At 47.4% G+C, this 24,884-nt stretch overlaps 1 protein-coding gene across 1 annotated transcript in view; it reads right to left on the bottom strand.

Annotated features, from left to right (window-relative positions):
* LOC134934645 (electrogenic sodium bicarbonate cotransporter 1-like) overlaps nucleotides 1–24,884 on the bottom strand; it is a 365,846-nt gene that overhangs the window by 76,490 nt on the left and 264,472 nt on the right. The window contains exon 13 of the mRNA XM_063930029.1: nucleotides 10,110–10,271. Coding sequence (XP_063786099.1) covers nucleotides 10,110–10,271 — 162 coding nt within the window. The remainder of the gene's footprint in view (nucleotides 1–10,109; nucleotides 10,272–24,884) is intronic.

The raw sequence follows: 24,884 nt of genomic DNA, 5'->3' as shown, positions 1-24,884 counted from the left end.
TGCTTTTAGCAGCATTGCACACGCTAAGCCGCCGCCTACTGGGAGTGAATCTTAGCTTAGCAAAATTGCGAACGAAAGATTCGCAATATTGCGAAAAGACTTCTCTGTGCAGTTTCTGAGTAGCTCGAGACTTACTCTTCCAATGCGATCAGTTCAGTGCTTGTCGTTCCTGGTTTGACGTCACAAACACACCCAGCGTTCGCCCAGACACTCCTCCGTTTCTCCAGCCACTCCCGCGTTTTTCCCAGAAACGGTAGCGTTTTTTCACACACTCCCACAAAACGGCCAGTTTCCGCCCAGAAACACCCACTTCCTGTCAATCACATTACGATCACCAGAACGAAGAAAAAACCTCGTAATGCCGTGAGTAAAATACCAATCTTCATAGCAAATTTACTTGGCGCAGTCGCACTGCGGACATTGCACATGCGCATTAGCGACTAATCGCTCCGTTGCGGAAAAAAATAACGAGCGATCAACTCGGAATGACCACCCATGTGCATTGCATGGGAGGCAGATATAACATGTGCAGAGAGAGTTAGGGTGTGTACACACGGTGAGATTTTTTCTTAAGATTTTGACTATATAGTCAAAATCGTAAGAAAAGTTAGTGCAGATCGCAAGGTGAAAGTCACCTTGCGATCCCGATGCGCGGTCCCGCCAGGTCGGCATCGCAAGAAAAGATAGACTGTGCAGGCAAGTCAATCCTTGCTAGATCGGTGTACTATCTAGTTCTTCTCACATGTCAATGACATCTCACATAAGCCAAAATCTCACATAAGCCAAAATCGTAAGCACACATAGTACAGATCTCAAGAAAAGTTAGTCAAAATCTGTTCTATCTGGCCTCCGGGGAGTTCAAGGGAAATCGCAAGTAAAAATAGGACATAGCAAGGATCTCACCGTGTGTACACACCCTTAGGGTGCATACACACGGTGAGATTCGGACTTATCCGATTCTCACCGTGCGACAGGGGGCCGGGTCGGCACTTAGCCAGTATCGCAAGCACATAATAACTGTGCTTGCGATGCTGGCTATGTGCGATTTCAATCCTGACTATCTCTTCTATAGAGATAGTCAGGATTGACTTGCCTGCACAGCCTATTTTTTCTTCCGATGCCGACCGCGCGGGGCCGCGCATCGGCATCGGATCGGGATCGCAAGGTGACTGTCACCTTGCGATCTGCACTATATTTTCTTCCGATTCTGACTATATAGTCAGAATCGGAAGAAAATATCTTACCGTGTGTACACACCTTTAGATTTGGGTGGGGTGTGTTCAATCTGCAGTCTAATTTGCAGTGTAAAAATAAAGCAGCCAGTATTACCCTGCACAGAAATAAAATAACCCACCCAAATCTAACTCTTTCTGCACATGCTATATCTGCCATGTATTGTGACTCTGTCCATTTCTCAAACAGTGAGAGAGTTGGGTGACATCAGATCCTGTAGAGCATGCATTCCCAACCACGGTCCTCAAGGCACACCAACAGTGCAGGTTTTTGTGATATCCAGGCTTCAGCACAGGTGACTTAATTCATACCTCCCAACTTTCTTCTTCGGGGAAGCGGGACACTCGCGCCACGAAGCCGTGCGCGCTCCTGAAAAGGGGCGTGGCCTACAAAAAGGGGGCGTGGTTTCGCGGGAGGACCCGCGATCGCGAGTCACTCCCCCGTTTTCGTCACTGAGGGGGCATGCCCAGCGCTCTGTGAGCCGCTGGCATGCCTCCTCTCCCTCTGTCTGCACTGAATAGACGCTGTGCGCATGCGCACAGCGTCTATTCACCGCTGCTCTGCTAAGCAGGGCAGCGGGTGACAGAGACTCCCAACTGCCCCCCCCCACCGCGGGACACTGCGGCCCGCGGGTGGGACAGCGGGACAGTCCCCAAAAAACGGGACTGTCCCGCGAAAATCGGGACAGTTGGGAGGTATGCTTAATTAGTAGCGCAGTTATTTTGATTTACCCACCTGTGCTGCAGCCTGGATATCACTAAAACCTGCACTGTTGGTGTGCCTTGAGGACCGTGGTTGGGAATGCCTGCTGTAGAGGATATTGTTCTAGATGTCACGGAGCCAGGGCCACTATGCAGAGTTGAAAATTAAGCTTGTAGGGTTAAAAGTTAACTTTTACTGTGCACGAAACATTAATAACATGCATCTGTTTCAACTTCAGAGAAATGTAAAGGTATGCCATTGTTATTGATTCTGTAGATTTTATTTAGATCTAGAAAAAATATATATTTTGTGCATATATCCAGTGTCCCACACGGAGCAAAGGTTAAGGGAGAACTCTATAACCGCTGGTAAATTATCCACTAGTGATTTATTTTACTGTATGCTTTATACTATATAAGCATTGCTGGGCGTTACACAAATATGTAAACTTAGGGGGGAATTCAATTAGCCGTGGTTATTTACTGCAGGCTAATTAATCCCACAAGGCCATCTAATTGGCAGGCTGCACTTAACATGTATTTCTTTTTGGGTCTGAGCAGACTCGAAAAAGAAATATATGAAATATACAGTTTTGGATTTGCTGCACCTGTTAACGGGCTATTTACACTTGAGGGTGTCCACGACACCCATAGAGCCACTGCGCCCGCAGCGTGGCGAGTGCAGTGAACCCGCAAGGCTGACGGCCGGGATACCGTTGTCGGTATACTGATGGCTCAGCCGGCATCCCAACCCTAGGTAAGTCATACTGAACTCCTGTTAACACATAGGTTCTGTAATTTATGTGTTACCACCAGAAAACAAAATATTTAACAGGCGAGAAAAAACGGGCTGTAAATTAATAGCCCTGGACAGTAAAGTCCAAGGCTACCCCCGTTTTTCGCACCCGTAAAATTAACGGGGCCAGTTTAATTCCCCCTTAGTCCACCAATAACATTTTTCCCCACAGTATTGTGAATTAAAATCCAGTGAAGTGTTTTTATTTAATCACTCACAATACACTGCATAAATTGTAGTAAAGGAATGTTCAGATAATTGGGATGATTTCTGATGTAGCCAATGACCTAAGAGTGTCCTTGAAAAAGGAATGAGAAAATCTGATTTCAATAAAAAAAAAAATAAGATTTAAAATCTACCGGTAAATCTTTTTCTCCTAGTCCGTAGAGGATGCTGGGGAATCCGTAAGGACTATGGGGTATAGACGGGCTCCGCAGGAGACATGGGCACTACAAAGAACTTTAGATGGGTGTGCACTGGCTCCTCACTCTATGCCCCTCCTCCAGACCTCAGTTAGAGAACTGTGCCCAGAGGAGACGGACAGTACGAGGAAAAGATTTTTGTTAATCTAAGGGCAAGATTCATACCAGCCCACACTTTTGCAAAAGTGTTTGAACCTGACCAAGTCGCCGCTCGGCAAAGCTGTAACGCCGAGACGCCTCGGGCAGCCGCCCAAGAAGAGCCTACCTTCCTAGTGGAATGGGCCTTTACCGAATTTGGTAACGGCAATCCAGCCGTAGAATGAGCTTGCTGAATCGTGTTAAAGATCCAGCGAGCAATAGTCTGCTTAGAAGCAGGAGCGCCAACCTTGTTGGCTGCATACAGGACAAACAGTGCCTCTGTTTTCCTAACCCTAGCCGTCCTGGCTACATAAATTTTTAAGGCCCTGACTACATCCAGGGACTTGGAATCCTCCAAGTCATACGTAGCCACAGGTACCACAATAGGTTGGTTCATGTGAAACGATGAAACCACCTTAGGCAAAAATTAAGGACGAGTCCTTAGTTCTGCTCTATCCACATGGAAAATCAGATAGGGGCTCTTGTGCGACAAAGCCGCCAATTCGGACACCCGCTTTGCAGATGCCAAGGCCAACAACATGACCACCTTCCAAGTGAGAAATCTTAACTCAACCGTTTGAAGAGGTTCAAACCAGTGAGATTTTAGGAACTGTAACACCACGTTAAGGTCCCATGGTGCCACTGGAGGCACAAAAGGGGGCTGTATGTGCAGCACTCCCTTTACAAAAGTCTGGACTTCTGGGAGAAAAGCCAATTCCTTCTGAAAGAAAATACATAGGGCCGAAATCTGTACCATAATGGAGCCTAATTTCAGGCCCATATCCACTCCTGTCTGTAGAAAGTGGAGAAAACGGCCCAGATGGAAATCTTCCGTAGGAGCATTCTTGGATTCACACCAAGATACATACTTTCTCCAGATACGGTGATAATGTTTCGCCATCACTTCCTTTCTAGCCTTTATCAGAGTAGGGATGACTTCTTCCGGAATGCCTTTCCCAGCTAGGATTCGGTGTTCAACCGCCATGCCGTCAATAGTAACTGCGGTAAGTCTTGGAACAAGCAGGGCCCCTTTTGCAACAGGTCCTCTCTGAGAGGAAGAGGCCACGGATCTTCTGTGAGCATTTACTGAAGATCTCAATACCAGGCCCTTCGAGGCCAATCCGGAACAATGAGTATTGTTTGTACTCTTTTTCGTCTTATGATTCTCAATATCTTTGAGATGAGTGGAAGAGGAGGGAACACATAGACCGACTGAAACACCCATGGTGTCACCAGGGCGTCCACTGCTACTGCCTGAGGGTCCCTTGACCTGGCACAATACCTCCGGCGCTTCTTGTTGAGGCGTGAAGCCATCATGTCTATTTGAGGAAGTCCCCACTGATTTGTTATCTCTGCAAAAACTTCTTGATGTAGTCCCCACTCTCCTGGATGGAGATCGTGTCTGCTGAGGAAGTCTGCTTCCCAGTTGTCCACTCCCGGAATGAAGACTGCTGCCAAAGCGCTTATGTGATTTTCCGCCCAGCGCAGAATCTTGGTGGCTTCCGCCATTGCCACTCTGCTCCTTGTTCCGCCTTGGCGGTTTACATGAGCCACGGCTGTGACGTTGTCTGATTGAATCAGAACCGGTAGGTCGCGAACAAGACTCTCCGCTTAACGTAGGCCGTTGTATATGGCCCTCAATTCCAGTACGTTGATGTGTAGACAAGCCTCCTGACTTGACCATATCCCCTGAAAGTTTCTTCCTTGTGTGACTGCTCCCCAACCTCGGAGGCTCGCGTCCGTGGTCACCAGAACCCAGTCTTGAATGCCGAACCTGCGACCCTCTAGAAGATGAGCACTCTGCAGCCACCATAGGAGAGACACCCTGGCCCTGGGGGACAGGCTTATTTACTGATGAATTTGGAGATGGGAGCCGGACCACTTGTCCAGAAGGTCCCACTGAAAAGTCCTCGCATGAAACCTGCCGAAGGAGATGGCCTCGTAGGTCGCCACCATTTTCCCCAGTACTCGAGTGCATTGATGGACCGACACTCTTTTCGGTTTTAACAGGTCTCTGACCATGTTCTGGAGTTCCTGGGCTTTTTCCGTTGGGAGAAAAACCCTCTCTTGTTCCATGTCCAGAATCATGCCTAAGAACGATAGTCGAGTTGTTGGAACCAACTGTGATTTTGGTAGATTTAGAATCCAGCCATGTTGCTGCAGCACTCCCAGGGAGAGCGCGACGCTTTTCAGCAACTGATCTCTCGATCTCGCTTTTATCAGGAGATCGTCCAAGTACGGGATAATTGTGACTCCATGCCGGCGCAGGAGCACCATCATTTCCGCCATTACCTTGGTGAAAATCCTCGGGGCCGTGGAAAGCCCAAACGGCAACGTCTGAAACTGGTAATGATAGTCCTGTACAGCGAATCTCAGGTACGCCTGATGAGGGGGATATATGGGGACATGAAGGTATGCATCCTTTATGTCCAGTGACACCATAAAATCCCCCCTTCCAGGCTGGAGATTACAGCCTGGAGCGATTCCATCTTGAATTTGAACTTTTTCAAGTACAGGCTTAGGGATTTTAAATTTAGAATGGGTCTGACCGAGCCATCTGGTTTCGGGACCACAAATAGGGTTTAATGGTACCCTTTTCCCTGTTGAACACTGGGAACCTTGACAACCACTTGTTGTTGACACAATTTTTGAATTGCCGCTAAAATTATCTCCCTTTCTGGGGAAGAAGCTGGTAAAGCCGATTTGAAAAACCAGCAAGGAGGCACGTCTTCGAACTCCAGCTTGTAACCTTGGGATACAATCTCCATCGCCCAAGGATCCACGTCTGACTGAACCCAGACGTGGCTGAAGAGTCGAAGACGTGCCCCCACCGGCGCAGACTCCCTCAGTGGAGCCCCAGCGTCATGCGGTGGATTTAGTAGAAGCCGGGGAGGACTTCTGCTCCTGGGAACTAGCCGTAGCCGGCAGTTTTTTCCCTCTACCCTTACCTCTGGCGAGGAAGGAAGAGCCCCGACCTCTTCTGGACTTATGCGACCGAAAGGACTGCATCTGATATTGCGTCGTTTTCTTTTGCTGTGGGGAAACATAAGGTAAAAAGGTAGATTTACCCGCGGTAGCTGTGGAAACCAGGTCCGCGAGACCTTCCCCAAATAAATCCTCACCTTTGTAAGGTAAAACTTCCATATGCTTCTTTGAGTCTGCATCACCCGTCCATTGGTGGGTGCACAGGGCTCGCCTAGCAGAAATCGCCATGGCATTGGCTCTTGAACCTAGCAGACCAACGTCTCTCTGAGCGTCTCTCATATATAAGACTGCGTCTTTAATATGACCTAAGGTCAATAAAATGGTATCCCTATCTAGGGTATCAATGTCAGCTGACAAGGTATCTGTCCAAGCTGCTACCGCACTACAAACCCAAGCCGATGCTATTGCCGGTCTGAGCAAAGTACCTGTATGTGTATAAATTGATTTTAAGGTAGTTTCCTGTCTGCGATCAGAAGAATCCTTGAGGGCTGCTGTGTCTGGAGACGGCAGCGCCACCTTTTTTGACAAGCGCGTTAACGCCTTGTCCACTCTGGGCGAGGATTCCCACCGTAACCTGTCCTGCGCAGGGAAAGGATACGCCATAAGAATTCTTTTGGGAATCTGCAGTTTCTTGTCTGGAGTTTCCCAAGCTTTTTCAAATAACGCGTTCAGCTCATGAGATGGGGGAAAGGTTACCTCAGGTTTCTTTTCCTTAAACATGTGTACCCTCGTGTCAGGGACAGAGGGGTCATTTGTGATATGCAAAACATCCTTTATTGCAATAATCTTGTAATGAATACTTTTGGCCACCCTTGGGTATAACCTCGAATCATCGTAGTTGACACTGGAGTCAGAATCCGTGTCGGTATCAGTGTCTGCTACTTGGGACAGGGAACGTTTCTGAGACCCTGAAGGGCCCTGTGACACAGTCAAAGCCATGGATTGACTCCCTGTTCTGTCCCTGGACTCTGCTTTGTCTAATCTCTTATGTAATAAAGACACATTTGCATTTAAAACAGCTTTCCACCTTGTGTATTGTATATAGAGAGGCACAAATGGGTCAGCATTAGGAGGGATTGCTGACTCTAGTAGTGCCATAGGGGAAGCCAGGGGTATCCCCAGGTAAGCTGGCTCTCAGATGCTGTAGGTGCCATTACCATGTGGCCTTACACTGGGAATTTAACCCAGATATATATATGTAATTATGTATGGGGTGGGTGTGGGATGCAGTGGCCCCTGTGTCGATATTGCTGGGCTGCTGCAGGTCGGCACACCCTAACACTTTATTAACACTTATTATTTTTCCTATCACTTTGTATATATTATTTTAATCACACCACTTACATAGCACTTCTGTGCTTCTTATTAACCCCTATTAATTTTCACCTGTGTGCTGACCTGGGGTGGCCGACCTGTGCCGACATTGTGGGGTCCTGCACCCCAGGCCCATACCTAGCATTAGGGACCCCCAGTGACGGAGAAGCCTTGTCGATCGGCCTGGGGGCTTAACCCTATATCTGCAGATATACGCAACTAAGATCTCCGTATTATCTGACTATTATTATATAGTAATATTATTCACTCGGTGTGCATTAGGGAACACAGTTTTTTTCTTACATTTAAAACAGTCCAACCAATCCGATGTCGGCGTTGCCGACGGCGACACCACAATCATTTGCTCCACCTCCTCCGTAGATGAGTCTTCTGCTTCAGACATGCCGACACAAACGTACTGACACCCCCACACACTCAGGGATATATTTATATGGAGACAATTCCCCACTAAGGCCCTTTGGAGAGACAGAGAGAGAGTATGCCAGCACACACCTGCGCCATCTGACACTGGAAACAGAATTCCCAGTTAAACAGCGCTTTTATACCAATATATGTATATACACTCACTGCGGCTATCTAATGTGCCCCCCCCCCCCTCTTTTTTGCCCTCTGTCACCGTGTTCAGCAGGGGAGAGTCAGGGGAGCCAGCTTCTCTGCAGTGTGCTGTGGAGAAAATGGCGCTGGTTAGTGCTGGAGGATCAAGCCCCGCCCCCTCAGCGGTGGGCTTCGGTCCCACTCAAATTCACAATCCTGGGGGGGTTATCTTATATACTGCCTCCCCAGTATATCTATATACTTTAGCCAGTCCCAAGAGGTTTAATATTGCTGCCCAGGGCGCCCCCCCCCCCTGCGCCCTGCACCCTTCAGTGCCCGCTGTGTGTGCTGTGTGTGGGAGCAATGGCGCGCAGCGTTAACGCTACACGTTACTGCTGCGTGTTACCTCAGAGAAGATCTGAAGTCTTCAGTCGCCTTTGAAGTCTTTTTTCTTCTGATACTCACCCGGCTTCTATCTTCCGGCTCTGTGAGGGGGACGGCGGCGCGGCTCCGGGACGAACGGCGAGGGTGAGACCTGCGTTCCGACCCTCTGGAGCTAATGGTGTCCAGTAGCCTAAGAAGCAGAGCCTATCACTTAAGTAGGTCTGCTTCTCTCCCCTCAGTCCCACGATGCAGGGAGCCTGTTGCCAGCAGGCTCCCTGAAAATAAAAAACCTAACAAAATTCTTTTCAGAGAAACTCAGGAGAGCTCCCCTGTAATGCACCCAGTCTCCTCTGGGCACAGGATCTAACTGAGGTCTGGAGGAGGGGCATAGAGGGAGGAGCCAGTGCACACCCATCTAAAGTTCTTTGTAGTGCCCATGTCTCCTGCGGAGCCCGTCTATACCCCATGGTCCTTACGGAGTCCCCAGCATTCTCTAGGACGTAAGAGAAATTAAGCTGTTAGGCGAGGCGGCTCGCGCCAGTGCCCGGCCATTGCTAAGCAACGGTCCTGGCGTGTCACGTCCGCTGCGCCTTCTCCTGCTCCCCACTCGGCGCCTGGCAATGCCAGGACGCTGAGCGTGCTGAGCCGCCGGGTCCTTGGCAACGGGGACGCCACAGGAGGACCGCGTTCCCCGTTGCCATATAACTAATTGCACCTGTCAGTTTGGAGTCGTGCAGCAGGTCAGCTGCACGATATAAGTAATTAGGGTCTCTGTTGTGAACTTGTGATTGGAGGAATTCCTTGTTATAGTCTCCCTCACTACCTGACACAGAAGCCGTTGATAGCTTCTGTCTAGCTGCTTCCTGCCTTGAAGCGTTCCTGTCCAGGAGTCCTGTGGCTTTGCCTGTTCCTGTTCCAGTATCCTGTTTCTTGGTGTCCACTGGTTTATTGTCGGAATTCTGCCTGTCCTCCGGTCCTGAGAGCCTGTGTCTGCTACTTTGGGGGTTCCTGTCCTTTTGCCAGTATTCTTACCGGTTTCGTGAGTAGCGGTTTTGCCACGTCCCTCGGCCTAGGCTGTAGCTACTTGTTGTATTTGCTTTAGATTTTCTGCAGAGGGTTCTGCGTATGTTGTCCTCGCTGGTACACAATGGTGTTGTGTCGGTGTGTGAACAGCACTGCCTAGGTTGTAGTTTTTGTCTTGGCGGCTGCGCCGCACATACTTTATTTAAGTTCTGTAGCACCCCTAACTAAGTACTTCCTTCTTTAGTTAGAGGTTCCCCTTGTTATCGCCCCGTCTCAGTCTACGCCTTGTCTCCAACTAAGACTGGGGGGCATCGGAGTTGGGCAGACATAATCCGCCCTTCAAACGCGGCTGCCATGGGCCCAAGAAACCATAGTCACACAGGCGTAGGCTGACAACGAGGGTGAGACAACGGAGTTAGGGCTTCTTGGGGGTGCTGTCGAGCTCCATTTATACTGCAGCTTGCGTTCCAGTGCTTGGGGCTTGTCCACCCTGAGTACCGAGTACTGCGAACGTAACACTAACATGAAACTACATATGGTTAGAAATATGTTACTTGCCTTCAACTTGTACTCTTTGCGGTTAAGAATGACAGCAGTTATTTGTTGGTCCATGAATAAAAGGATTGTAATCAAAAGTGCTGGAACAGCAGAAAGCAGACACACCCACCATGGATTTCCTCCAAACGGAAACACAAACCAACCTCTGTTCGGGTTTGTTGGCTATAAAGACAAATATTAAAATATTAAATCAATTATAGCTATGCAGTCACATAATCAGACTCACAAACTTTAAAAACAAAGACTAAAAATTAGCATTCCTCCGTCCCTCTCCTCGCCATAAGTACCTGGTATACAGTAGTATACACTGAGCAGTATAGCTTGAAGACATTAGTGGGCCTATGACAGTGGTTCTCAAATGGTGTGCCTAGGCACCCTGTGGTGCCTCAGAGCACATGTAGGGGCGCCTTGGATTAGTGGTCCAGGACCAATTCAAATTATTTATGGTCAAGGTAATAGGCATAACCAGCACTGGTGGCTGCCAGTCATAAACTATGTGGACAAACAGAAGCAAATCTTGTCCTTCACCACACAACTGAACCTAAGGATGACATATAAACACAATTTACTTAATTTAATATTTATTTCTAAATTTCTCAATAAGAAATATTTGGCCTAGGGGTGCCGTGAGAAATATTCTGATACTCTAGGGCGCCATGATTCAAAAATGTTTGGGAACCACTGGTCTAGAGGATAAAAGGTATCGACAAACAATTGTAAATGAATCCATGATAATTGGCGCAATATATAAGCAAAGACCAGCAAGAAGTGTGGGCCATCCATCTCTATACCTCCTTGGTATGACCTATTGATACATTGATGAATTTTTAATTTATCACTTTGGACTTTGTGTATCCACTGGGCTGATTATCTAGTTACAGTACATACGGAAAGTATTCACAGCGCTTCACTATTTCCACATTTTGTTATGTTACAGCCTTATACCAAAATGGAATAAATCCATTTCCCCTCAACATTCTACACACTATACCCCATAATGACAACGTGAAAAAAAGTTTTTTTGGAGATTTTTGCAAATTTATTAAAAATAAAAAAACTAAGAAATCACATGTACACAAGTATTCACAGCCTTTGCCATGAAGCTCAAAATTGATCATCCTGTTTCCATTGATCATCCCCGAGATGTTCCTACAGTTTAGTTGGAGTCCACCTGTGGTAAAGTCAGTTGATTGGACATGATTTGGAAAGGCACAGACCTATATAAGGTCCCACACTTAATAGTGCATGTCTGAACACAAACCGAGCATGAAGTCAAAGGAATTGTCTGTACACCACCGAGACAGGATTGTCTCAAGGCATAAATCTGGGGAAGGGTACAGAAAAATATCTGCTGCTTTGAAGGTCCCAATGAGCACAGTGGCCCCCATCATCCGTAAATGGAAGAGGTTCAGAACCACCAGGACTCTTCCTAGAACTGGCTGGCTGTCTAAACTGAGCGATCGGGGGAGAAGGGACCTAGTCAGGAAGGTCACCAAGAACCCAATGGTCACTCTGTCAGAGCTACAGCATTCCATTGTGGACTTAAATCCAATTGAACATCTCTGGAGAGATCTGAAAATGGTTGTGCACCGACGCTTTCCCATCCAACCTGATAGAACTTGAGAGGTGCTACAAAGAGGAATGGGCGAAACTACCTAAAGATAGGTGTGCCATGCTTGTGGCATCATATTCATAAAGACTTGGGGCTGTAATTGCTGCCAAAGGTGCATCAACAACGTACTGAGCAAAGGCTGTGAATACTTATGTACATGTGATTTCTTATTTCTTTATTTTTAACAAATTTGCAAAAAATCTTTAAAAAGCTTTTTTCATGTTGTCGTTATGAGGTATTGTGTGTAGAATTTTGAGGGGGAAAAATGAATTCATTACATTTTGGAATAAGGTTGTAACATAACAAAATGTGGAAAAAGTAAAGCGCTGTGAATACTTTCCGGATGCACTGTACATCTGAACTGTTTTTTTATTGGTCACTTAAACGAGATCCAAGTGTTGCCTCTTTTTTTTTTTTTGTCCGTCCACTTTTCTGTATTTTACTGTAAAGAAACCCAGATATGCTTCAATACATCCACATTTATCGTGAGTAGGGTAAGCCCCTTTATTCAAATTACATCTATTGATTGAAGGAAACCTTTATGAGACTGATAACAACTATTATTTCTGTAAGTGGGGTACGCCTACTTTTTACCCTTTGGGTACATTTTTAATTGGTTGCATGTCAGTGTGGTGGAAAAGATACCTTTATGTGTTTGATAAAGCCACATGAAGTGTGAGTCATAGAACGCCCCCTTGTGTGATCTGCTCCCACTCCTCTGAGCACAAAGAGAGCCTTGTGAACTATTGTGATCTATATATAAAAACTATTCTACACATGTATATATTTGTTTCTTCTTATATGAATCAATACGTGGGCTGGAGAGCTTAGAAAGAAGGCCTACATTGATCCACAACCATCTGGTTCATCAATTTCCATTGCAAGGGATATATATATATATTTTAGATACTTAATCTAGTCCTTTAAATTTGTAAGAGCGCCTAGAATATTGAGTCCTACTTCTCTTGTCTGATAAAAGGTATCAAACTTTCCCAAGAGAACAAGTGGAGGTGTTACCCATAGTAACTAGCCAGATTCCAACTATCATTTATAAAGCACATTCTATAAATTAATAGCAAAAATCTAATTGCTTGCTATTCACCACTTGCTTTTATACATCTCGCCCAAAATCACCATAGTAATAACCTCTTATAAAATATGAACGGTAGTTCAAATTAGAGCTTCAAAAAGTGTGGAAGATCAGTTTCCTTGTTTCAACTTGTTCAACTCATTTTGAGGTCTCTGATATTGTGAAGATCAGAGCTCTGTTGGGACTAGGATAATTTTAGATCTTGATCTGAAAATATGGGTGTGGATCATTAGAGCGACACTAAAAAGGTCTACAGTCAATATCTCCACATACAAAAAAAAATAGGATTTTAATTACTTACCGGTAAATCCTTTTCTTGTAGTCCATAAGGGATATGGGGGGAATCTGAATGTAGTATGTGATGCTGGCGGACGGGCTTCCGGCAGCCAGCATACCGGCGCCGGAACCCCCGACCGCCGGCATACTGACAGCTGGGCGAGTGCAAATGAGCCCCTTGCGGGCTCGCTGCGTTCGCCACGCTGCAAACGCGGTGGCGCACGCGCTATCTATTCTCCCACCAGGAAGGTCGTGGACCCCCAAGAGGGAGAAAATCTGTCGGTATGCCGGCGGTCGGGACTCCGGCGCCAGTATGGTGGTCGTTGGGAGCCCGGCTGCCGGCAACCTGAAGACCACCTGGGGAATCTAGATCGATGGGGTATAGACCGGGGCCAAAGGAGCTGGTGTACTTTAAATTTCTTCAACTGGGTGTGCTGGCTCCTCCCCTCAATGCCCCTTTCCACAGCCAATTATAGGTAAAATAGTGTCCGAGGAAGGACATACTTGAGAGAAGGAACATAACAACAATGAGTGGTGAGATTCACACACCAACACACCACTAGCATAAAACGACCAGCAGCGGCTGGTAACAAAACATTAACAGCTGAACAGGTAACCATAAAAAAGATAACCTGCAGAAAAGTCAATGCACTGAGGCGGGTGCGCAATATCCCTTATGGACTACGAGAAAAGGATTTACCGGTAGGTAATTAAAATCCTATTTTCTCTAGCATCCATAAGGGATATTGGGAGAATCTAGTATTATGGGGACGTCCCAAAGCTTCCAGAATGGGTGGGAATGTGCGGAGACGTCTGCAGCACCGCCAGCCCAAACTGGGAATCCTCTTTGGCCAGGGTATCAAACCTGTAGAACTTCACAAAGGTGTTCTTCCTTGACCAGGTAGCAGCTCAGCATAGTTGCAAGACTGAGACTCCACAGGCAGCTGCCCAGGAAGACCCCACCAATCTTGTAGAGTGGGCCTTCAGAGACTGTGAAACAGGTAAGGCTGCCGACACATAGGCCTGTTGGATAGTAAGTCTAAGCCAACGAGCAATGGACTGCTTTGAAGCAAGGCAACCCTCTTTCTGCGCATCATATAGCACGAACAAGGAATCCGTATTTCTGATCCGAGCCGTTCTCTTGACATAGATCTTCAAGGCTCGCACAGCATCCAATGCCTCCGGAGGAGCAGCAGTGCCAGAACATGACAAAACCACGATAGGTTGATTCAAGTGGAACACAGAGACGACCTTTGGCAGGAACTGGTGCCTAGTCCTAGGTTCCGCTCTGTCCTCATAAAAGACCAAGTAAGGGCTTTTACACGATAAGGCCCCCAATTCTGAGACACGCCTAGCAGAAGCCAGGGCCAATAACATCACCGTCTTCCACGTGAGGTACTTGTCTTCTACCGTCATCAGAGGTTCAAACCAGGAGGACTGTTTGAAATTACAACACCACATTCAAATCCCAGGGTGCCGTGGGTGGCACAAAAGGAGGTTGAATGTGAAGCACCCCTTGCAAGAAGGTCTGAACTTCTGGCAATACTGCCAATTTCTTCTGGAAGAAAATGGAGAGAGCTGAAATCTGGACCTTGATGGAACCCAGACGTAAGCCCTTATCTACACCGGCCTGCAGGAAACAGAGAAAATGACCCAAGTGGAACTACACAGGTGGATACGTGCGGTCCTTGCACCAAGAGACATATCTCCTCCAGATATGATGATAGTGTTTTGACATCACAGGTTTTCTGGTCTGAACCATGGTAGCAATAACCTTTTTGGAAAGGCCCTTGTGTGCTAGGATGTTCCGCTCAACCTCCATGCCGTCAAACGAAGCCTTCGTAGGTCCGGGTAGACAAACGAACCTTGTTAAAGAAGATCTCTTCTCAATGGCAGAGGCCAAGGGTCTTCGACGGGTATGTCCAGAAGATCCACGTACCATGCCCTCCGAGGCCAATCCGGGTCAATCAGAATTGCCTGGACTCCTTAATTCCTGATTCGCTTGTGTACCCTTGGGAGCAATGGAATTGGAGGAAACAGGCAGACCAGCCGATAAGGCCATGGCAACGTCAGTTCATCTACTGCCCTCACCTGAGGGTCCCTGGTTCGTGAGCAATACCATTGAATCTTCTTGTTGAGTCGAGAAGCCATCATGTCTATTTGTGGGCAGCACCACTGGTCGATGATCTGCTGAAACAAGATGCTGAATCTCCCACTTTCCCGGGTGGAGATTGTAATGACTCAGGAAGTCTGCTTCCCAGTTGTCCACTCCCGGAATGAAGATTGCCAACAGTGCTCTTGCATTCCTTTCTGCCCATAGGAGTATCTTTGACACCTCTCGCATGCAGGCCTTGTCGACTGATGTATGCTACTGACGTGGCGTTGTCCGACTGTACTTGGATCGCGTGATCCATGAGCAGGGAAGAGGCCTGAATCAGAGCACTGTAGATCACCCAAAGTTCCAGAATGTTGATCGGAAGGGGGGCAAAGTGGGTTGACCACCTGCCCTGGAACTGAGCCCCCTGGGTAACAGCTCCCCATACTCTCAGACTTGCATCAGTAGTGAGGAGGATCCAATCCTGAATCCCAAAACTTCGGCCTTCCAGCAGGTTGGAGGACTGCACCCACCACAGGAGGGAAATCCTGGCCTGAGGTGACAGCTGTATTATCCGGTGCATCTGAAGATGTGATCTGGACCACTTGCTCAGGAGATCCAATTGAAATGTTCTGGCATGGAATCTTTCATACTGGATCGCCTTGTATGAGGCAACCATCTTCCCCAACAATCTTATGCAAAGATGAATGGATATTCGAGTAGGCCGGAGAACCAGGTGGACCATCTCCTGAAGTGTTCTTGCTTTGTCCTCTGGGAGAAACACTTTCTGGGCCACAGTATCCAGCAACATTCCCAGGAACAGGAGCCGCTGGGTTGGCTCCAGGTGGGACTTCTGTAAATTGAGGATCCACCCATGGTGTGACAGAAGTTGGATAGTGCGGTCTGTATGGAGCAATTAAAGCTCCCTGGATCTTGCTTTATCAGGAGATTGTCCAGGAAAGGGACTCCTGGACCCGGAGTTGGAGTTGGACCCGGAGTTGGAACATCATCTCCACTATCACCTTCGTGAACACCCTTGGAGCTGTGGACAGGCCAAAGGGTAGTGCCTGGAACTGGTAGTAATCGTTCAGCAAGGCAAACCTCAGGTAAGCCTGATGAGGTGGCCAAATCGGGATATGGAGTTAGGCATCCTTGATATCCAGGGAGACCATGAATTCCTGTTCTTCCAGACCCAAAATCACTGCTCGCAAGGATTCCATCTTGAACATGAAAACCTTTAGGTAAGGGTTCAAGGATTTCAGATACAAAATGGGCCTTACCGAACCGTCCGGTTTCAGTACCACAAATAGGTTGGAGTAGTATCCCTTTCCCTGTTGTTGCAGTGGCACTGGAACAATGACTTGGGACTGGACCAATTTTTGGATGGCCCTCCAAAACTGGTAAGCTTGATTTGAAATATCATTGGGGAGGAGCACTGTCGAACTCCAGCTTGTAGCTCCAGCTTGAGACCCACCCTAATCATAGGTTATTTACTCTGCTTCCTTCTAACTTACGTTATAGATCTTTGCTGTGTAAGACCAGCCGGTTGAAACATAGTTTTTTCCCTAAGGCAATTAATATGCTTAATGGTCTAAAGGGTAGATAGGAGTGTAGTATCTGCTTATGTGTCTACTTGTGTCCTTATGGCTTTTAAAATATTTTATTGTGCCTTATCGGTACTTGTACTTTAGTGATATCTGTTTTGTTCATATTGAAATTTCATTGTTTGTTCACATGTTGAATACTTAATGATAATGGGGGTCATTCCGAGTTGTTCGCACGCAAGCTGCTTTTAGCAGCTTTGCACACGCTAAGCCGCCGCCTACTGGGAGTGAATCTTAGCTTATCAAAATTGCGAACGAAAGATTAGCAGAATTGCGAATAGACACTTCTTAGCAGTTTTTGAGTAGCTCCAGACTTACTCGGCATCTGCAATCAGTTCAGTCTGTGTCGTTCCTGGTTTGACGTCACAAACACACCCAGCGTTCGCCCAGACACTCCTCCGTTTCTCCAGCCACTCCCGAGTTTTTCCCAGAAACGGTAGCGTTTTTTCACACACTCCCATAAAACGGCCTGTTTCCGCCTAGAAACACCCACTTCCTGTCAATCACATTACGAACACCAGAACGAAGAAAAAACCTCGTAATGCCGTGAGTAAAATACCTAACTGCATAGGAAATTTACTTGGCGCAGTCGCACTGCGGACATTGCGCATGCGCATTAGCGACTAATCGCTCCGTTGCGAGAAAATAATAACGAGCGAACAACTCGGAATGACCCCCAAGAAACTCAAACTCAACTCAACTTATAAATGAGGTCCTTTACCCAGGTATCCCGGCAGGAACTTTCTCAGATGCGGCTGAAGTGACGCAGCTGAGCTCCCACTTTGAGATCCCCTCGGACTGGATGGGCACCGTAATGTTAGTGGAAGCTGAACTGGTGCTCTCCTGAGAACCGTAATTTTTTTGTCTTACCTCTGGTGCCTCTAGCCGCATTGGAGGCACCTCTGGCCCTAGATCGAAATCTATTAGACCGAAAGGACTGAGTAGACGGCCCGGGTAGGAACGTCTAGCCGGCAGGGCCCCAGAGAGAAGAAACGTGGATTTCCCTGCAGTAACTTTAAAAATCAACGTATCCAGTTCCATCCCGAAGAGCCATTCCCTTGAAAAGGGAAGGGACTCCACACTGTGCTTGGACTCTGCGTCTGCTATCCACTGATGCCACCACAAAGCCCTGCGCGCCGACACTGCCATAGCAGATGTCCTAGCATTAATATTGCCTATCTCCTTGATAGAGTCACACAGGACGCGTGCAGTGTTCTGAATGTGCTTTAGGAGAGTCACTGTAGTGACCAGGGACATATCCCCCGAGAGGCCCTCTTGAATCTAAATAGCCCAAGTATGAATGGCATGAGTCATCCAGGAACCTGCTATGACCGGTCTTTGTGATACCGCCTTTTTATATAGGCGAGATACTGATACGTCCACAGCCGAGGGTTATTCCCTGATTTTCCTACCTTGAGGAGCAAATGGGAAAGTGTGCAAAAACCGTCTTGACACTTGTTGTTTTATATCTGGATTTTTCCAGGCTAACTTAAATAGGTCATCTAACTCTGCAGAATCAGGGAAAGTGACACTGAGTTTGTTTTGTGCGAAGAAAAATGACTGCTGTGTCGCAGCATCCTCTAGAGGGAGTTTTAACATGTCACGTATAGCTAAAATGAGGGGTTCAATACCCTGTGCAGAATGGGAATCCCCAGTAACGGGATCCAGTTCCTCCCCCTCCTCCTTTATCTCCTCATCAAAGTCTGAGAGTAAAGCAGGTAACCCACGTTTAAGTGGTCCTGAGTTAGAGAGGAGGGGCTGTGGAACATCTGCCCTTGCAGCTAGGTCTGCAACAGCCTACTGCAGTTGTTGAGTTTTTTTAGCATTAGTAGTGAACTGAACGACATATCTGACATCATGGATTTTAGGCACCTCACTGAGCTGTGAGGACTGACTGCATTGTTCACATGATATTGAACCAGATGTAGAGGGAGAGAATCTGGTGTGACTGGTGTAAAACACCATAATTGGTGTTTTACCATGTCTACAGTAAACAACACTTACATACACACAGACAAGTAATACAATAGCAAGCCTGCCTTATGTGAGAGGGAGACAGAGAGAAGGGAACAGAACACCAAAGCTAAACAGCTCCAGTGAGGCTGCAAGCAGGTATATCACAGTGAAACACCAGTGTTTTTGTCCTTTTCAGGACACAGATCGTTTACATTAGCGGCTCTCCCCCTTTGCTACACATCTGTACCAGTTTTCCTGAGTATCCTGAGTGTCTGGAGGAGCTGTGTGTGCCTGCTGCTGCAGCTGTAAGCAGAGAAAGGTGCCAAAACGCTGCTGGTCCAGCTCTGAGGAAGCTCCGCCCCCTGTAATGGCGCCGGAGTTTCAGTTATATTTATACTGGCAAAATCTCCCTGGGAATGTAAAAACATCACAGCAAGTGCTAGTTTTAACCCCCGCTGCCAGTGTACACAGGGGGCTATAGCATGTGCCCCCCAGGAGGGTCCTGTATGCTTCCCCTGCTTTATTGCCACACCATGAACCGGGCGACCCCCCTAGCGGGGCCCCCGGTTTGTACTCACCACTGTCGCCACCTCCAGGCTATTGTTAGGGGTGTGCGGAGTGCTGCGATTGTGACCGCTAAGGCGCAGTGCCCTGCTGCACAACAACCTCACAGGATTGTGGTTCCATCCCCCCCTAACTCCCACGGTGCAGGTATGCTGTTGCCCAAATAGCATACCGAAAATAACAAAGTTTTAAAAGAAACTGGCGAAAACTTTCTAGAGCTCCAGAGTGTGCATCCTCTCCTGAGGGCACTTTTTTCTAAACTGCCTGTGGGAGGGGGCATAGAGGGGAGGAGCCAGCACACCCAGTGGATTAAAGTTTGGGGTTATATTTCAGTATGTGTATGACATTTGTGTTATAAGATTTGGACTGCCAGGTTAATGTGGAGGATGGTATCAAGAGGGTTTGGAAGGTCAGGAATATTATCTTGGTAGATGACCCATGTAAAAAGGGAGATGTGTGTCTTTGATACAAGGGTCTCTTATCTTCTTGGGGTTCGTATAGAACTCACATAGAAACTCTTCCCGGAACGCTCAGACTCACACTCCAAGTTTATCGCTCGCTAGCTGTTTTTAGCAGTTGTGCGAACGCATAGTCGCCGCCCACTCTGGAGTGTATATTTGCAAACACAATTTGTGCAGTTTCTGTGTAGCTCAGAACTTACTCAGCTGCTGCAATCACTTCAGCCTGTTCAGTCCCGGAATTGACGTCAGACACCCGCCCTGCAAATGCCTGGACACGCCTGCGTTTCTCCAACCACGCTTGGAAAACGGTCAGTTCACACCCAAAAACGCCTTTTTCCTGTCAATCTCTTTGTGAACGCCCGTGCGAACGGATTAGTCGTCATTGCAGTGCATACGCATGCGCAGTTCTGACCTGATCGCTGTGCTGCTAAAATCTGCAGCGTGCGATCAGGTTAAAATGACCCCCATAGGGGCTAGTTCAGAGTTGATCGCAGCACCAGATTTGTTAGCAGTTGGGCAAAACCATGGGGGTCATTCCGACCCGTTCGCACACAGCGGTTCTTCGAGAAATGTGATCGCAGCGGCGATCGCAAGAAGACGGACAGGCGGGAGGCGTTTCCTGGGCGGATACTCACAGTTTTCCAGGTGTGGTGAGTCCAACGCAGGAGGATCCAGGCGTTTGGAGGGCAAATGTCTGACATCAGGACCGGGACCTTCATCACTGGATCCATCGCCCTGGGTGAGTAACTGCAGCCCTAGTCTTGTTTTGCTTGAAACTTTTTTAGCAGAGCAGGGCTGCACAAGCGTTCGCAGCCCTGCTATGATAAAATACACTCCCCCATAGGTGGCATCAGGTTGATTGCACGAGCAGCAAAAAGTTGCTACGTGCGATCAACCCGGAATGACCCCCCATGAGCACTGCGGGGGGGGGGGGGGGCACTAAATACATGTGCAGAGGGAGTTAGATTTGGGTGGGGTGTGTTGAAACTGAAATCTAAATTGCAGTGTAAAAATAAAACAGCCAGTATTTACCCTGCACAGAAACAAAATAACCCACCCAAATCTAACTCTCTCTGCAAATTCTGTATCTGCCACACCTGCAGCGCACATGGGCCCTCATTCCGAGTTGATCGCTCGGTAGCTACTTTTAGCAGCCGTGCACACGCATTGTCGCCGCCCACGGGGGAGTGTATTTTCGCTTTGCAGGAGTTCGAACGCCTGTGCAGCAGAGCGACTACAAACACATTTTGTGCAGAACAAGACCAGCCCTGTAGTTACTTATTCTGTGCGATGATTGCTGCGACGAAGGACCCGGTATTGACGTCAGATACCCGCCCAGCAAATGCCCGGCCACGCCTGCGTATTTCCAAACACTCCCAGAAAACATTCAGTTGCCACCCAGAAACTCCCACTTCCTCTCAATCTCTTTGCATTTGCCAGTGCGACTGAGAGCGTCGCTAGAACCTGTGCAAAACCACAAAGCTCTTTGTACTTGTACGACGTACATGCGCATTGCGGTGCATGCGCATTGCGGTGCATACGCATGCGCAGATTAGCCTTGTTCTGCCATAATCGCTGCGCTGTGAAAATCCGTAGCGAGCTATCAACTCGGAATGACCCCCACTGAACACAGTATAACCAAATAAAATACTTATTCCAAATATAACCGATAAAATATAACTGTACAATATAATAACACAAAACAATACAATATTGCCTAGCATATAACTAATAACATATCAGCAATTAGTGGAGTCCATGGGTAAGACCAGGGCTAGGAAAGTAACCGCGTGTCTTTTACCACTGTGTGACACAACGTGCAGGCTGTGTTGTCACAGCAACGCTTACCTATCCCAGCAGACTTCTATGGCTGTCACACTCTAGAGTTTTAAAACTTATTTCTTACAATTGCAATGTCTGTGCTGTCTGGCGCAGAGGTCTGTTCGCGCTGTTTCCACACATCGCTCCCAGCTCAGGCAGAGGTCTGCCGACACCGATCCCACATGAAATCACCTTCAGCTGCTGCTGTCTCTGTGTATAGCGCTTCACAGCGCTGCTGTCAGCTGTTTCAGTATTGATTCTCTATTATGTTTCCTTCCTGGTGTTTGGGCTTAGTTTGGTGTTCCCTCCAAAACCGGACCTTGGCGCTGCAATCTTGGTTTCTGTCAGCTGACTTTCCAGAAACCAATCCAGGAGCTTCCTTTCGTCAGCTGGTTGCAGCATCCAATCTGTCTACACTCTGTGCTATAAAGTCTCTTCTCAGGAAGTAACAGCTCTGTGCTGAGCTCCTATGTTCCAGTGACTTTGCTCTGATCCAATTCCAGTCTGGTGAATACTAATTCATGGGTGGTCTTCTGTTTGCCGGCGGTCGGGCTCCCGGCGCTCAGTATACCGGCGCCGGGAGCCCGACAGCCGGAATACCGACAATTATTTTCCCTCGTGGGGGTCCACGACCCCCATAGAGGGAGAATAAAATAGTGTGGCGCGCGTAGCGCGCCACCGTGCCCGTAGCGTGGCGAGCGCAGCGAGCCCGCAAGGGGCTCATTTGCGCTCGCCAAGCTGTCGGTAAGCCGGCGGTCGGGCTCCCGGCGCCGGGATGATGGTCGCCGGGAGCCCGACCGCCGGCCAGCCGTAGTGAACCCCTAATTCATACCCTCCAACTGTAAAGGCCCCCATTCACTAGTCCGATTTGGGCAGTTTTCTTCAGATTTCGACACATCTGACCGTCATATCTGAAGAAAAGTGTCACATCGGATGGCTCTTCCGATCCGATGCACACTCCCGTGTCAGATATATCTGAACTACAGATCTCTGAGGCTGCCCCAACTATTTATCTGAATCTGAAGAAAACAGGTGCACATCGGATTGTTTTTTATCTTCAGATGTATCTGATCAGATTCATCTGAAGCGTCACTTGACTGGCATCTCCCTGGCCACTCCCACCCACCAAGAGGGGGAATAGCGGCAGCAGCGGCATCAGATCAATCGCATGTAGCATGTGTGCATCAGATATATCTGATGCGATCTGGCACATGATATATCGCATCAGATATATCTGAAGTGAATGTAATTAAAATTAAAGCCAGGGTCTGATCCGATTCCCGGGACGCTCCCGGGAGAGTTCAAGAGAAATCGGATGCTATCTGCAGTTCAGACAAGTCTGAGTAGTGGATGGCCACCTTAACTTTTTGGCAGGTACAGTACCTTTTTTCTATGGTCTGTACCGATTTTTGACTCTTCATTTTTCCATTGAAAGTATAGGAAAAGGGCGTGGCCATGCCCCTTTTACCCACGGCCACGCCCTTTTTCCTAATTTGTGCCGATTTTTGTGTGTAAAATATTGGAGGTTATGCTAAGTACTCTGCATTATATCTCAAAGACTCTCCAGTGTCAAGATTCCGGATCCAGCCTGGTCAGCACTCTGTTCCGGTTCCATTCCGGTCTTCATTGCTATAAGAACTATTGTTTCTGTTCAGGACTTCCAGCATCTAAATTCCGGATATAGCCTGGTCAGCACTTCAGTCCATTCTGGTCACTACTCCGGTTCCAATCTGGTTTCATTCCAGTCACCATTCCAGTTGCTAATCTGGTATCATCTCTTCTTCATACAGAATCTGCAGTGATCCAAAGACTCCATTCATTTAATAAAAGTATTGCTCATGTCATATCTGCCTTCAGGCTTATCACTGCTAAAACACCAACGATTCTTCTAAGTACGTGTTCCAAGTTCCATGCACAATACCTGGTAAAAGCCTCCTCGCTTCATTCACACTCCCTCTGTGCCAGCTCCGCCCACAGACACCTGTCCAAACCAAACCCAACCCTCAGGCGTTACAATGGCGGCCTAATTCTGTTTAACCACTTGCCTGGCATGGTCGCATCAGATGCGACCATGCCTGCAAGTGCTCTATCTGACCTGGTCGCACAGGATGCGACCAGTCAGATAGAGTGTGTTAGCAGCGGCAGGGAAGATAAACCTCCCTCCGCTGCTGCTGTCAGAGGGACCGGAAGGTCCCTCTGCCTCCCTGCACTCTCCCCCTGTGTCTGCCATGCTGCCGATCACTGCTGATCGGTCAGCACAGCAGGATCCCCCCCTCCAGTGGCTGCAGACAATGGCAGCCGCTGGGGAGTGTAAATGAACCCTCCCAAGCCACCTCCAGACCCCCCCTGGATACCTGCAGGCTGACCTGGCTTTCAAAATGAAAACCGCGATGGTCACGATGTTCCCGATCGATGTTTCGATGTTGGGGGGGATTTAAGGAAAAAACATTTTTTTTCCTTTTTTTTAACTAAAATCATTTGGGATAGGATTAAATTAATGTACTTCACCTAACTCACTCATAAAAAAACCCCCAACAATTTTGGAGCGGTTTTCGGCACAATAAATCGTCAGTTAAGTGGTTAATAACTTATAAGTGGCAAAAAGGATGGTTCTACCCATATCTGATAATGGAGAAACAGCAAGATCAGAAAGACGTAAACGCTGGCCTTGCCAGTTCCAAAAAAATGCCCCCATTTACAGAAAACACAGGCAGCCCGCATGGCTGTATCATATCAATCATGCTAAGTATTGGGAGCACTTGGCAATCCAACAAACACTGAAGATGTATGTACAGTACATAAACCACTGGGTTTAGGTACATCTCTGAATCAGGCTTACTAATGATAAATAGAGCCCTTAGTTTATTTGCACAATTGGTGATAAAAATAATATCAGATTTAATCTACAATATAAATTGATAGTATCAGTGATTCTCCTGCCAGTACACATACATTATACTCTTTACACTGGACCATGCGACAAACATACATTTAGAAAAATCTAGCATACTGTAATTGTTTGTATTGCATAATATAACATGATATTCTTTGAAAGTGATTATATGCAAAATAAATAGCTGATCTTTTAATTAGAGATGTGTGGCGGGCACTTTTCGTGTTTTGGTTTTGAATCTGAATCCCCACTCGTGTTTTGGATCTGGATAGGTTTTGCCAAAACCACCCTTTTGGGTTTTGGTTTTGGATCTGGATGATTTTTGAAAAAAACATAAAAATAGCTAAAATCACAGAATTTGGGGGTAATTTTGATCCTACAATATTATTTGTTTTGTTCATAT

Source organism: Pseudophryne corroboree, chromosome 6, assembly GCF_028390025.1.
Source record: "Pseudophryne corroboree isolate aPseCor3 chromosome 6, aPseCor3.hap2, whole genome shotgun sequence".
NCBI classification, from domain to species: domain Eukaryota; kingdom Metazoa; phylum Chordata; class Amphibia; order Anura; family Myobatrachidae; genus Pseudophryne; species Pseudophryne corroboree.
This window is presented reverse-complemented; position numbering and strand designations above follow the sequence as displayed.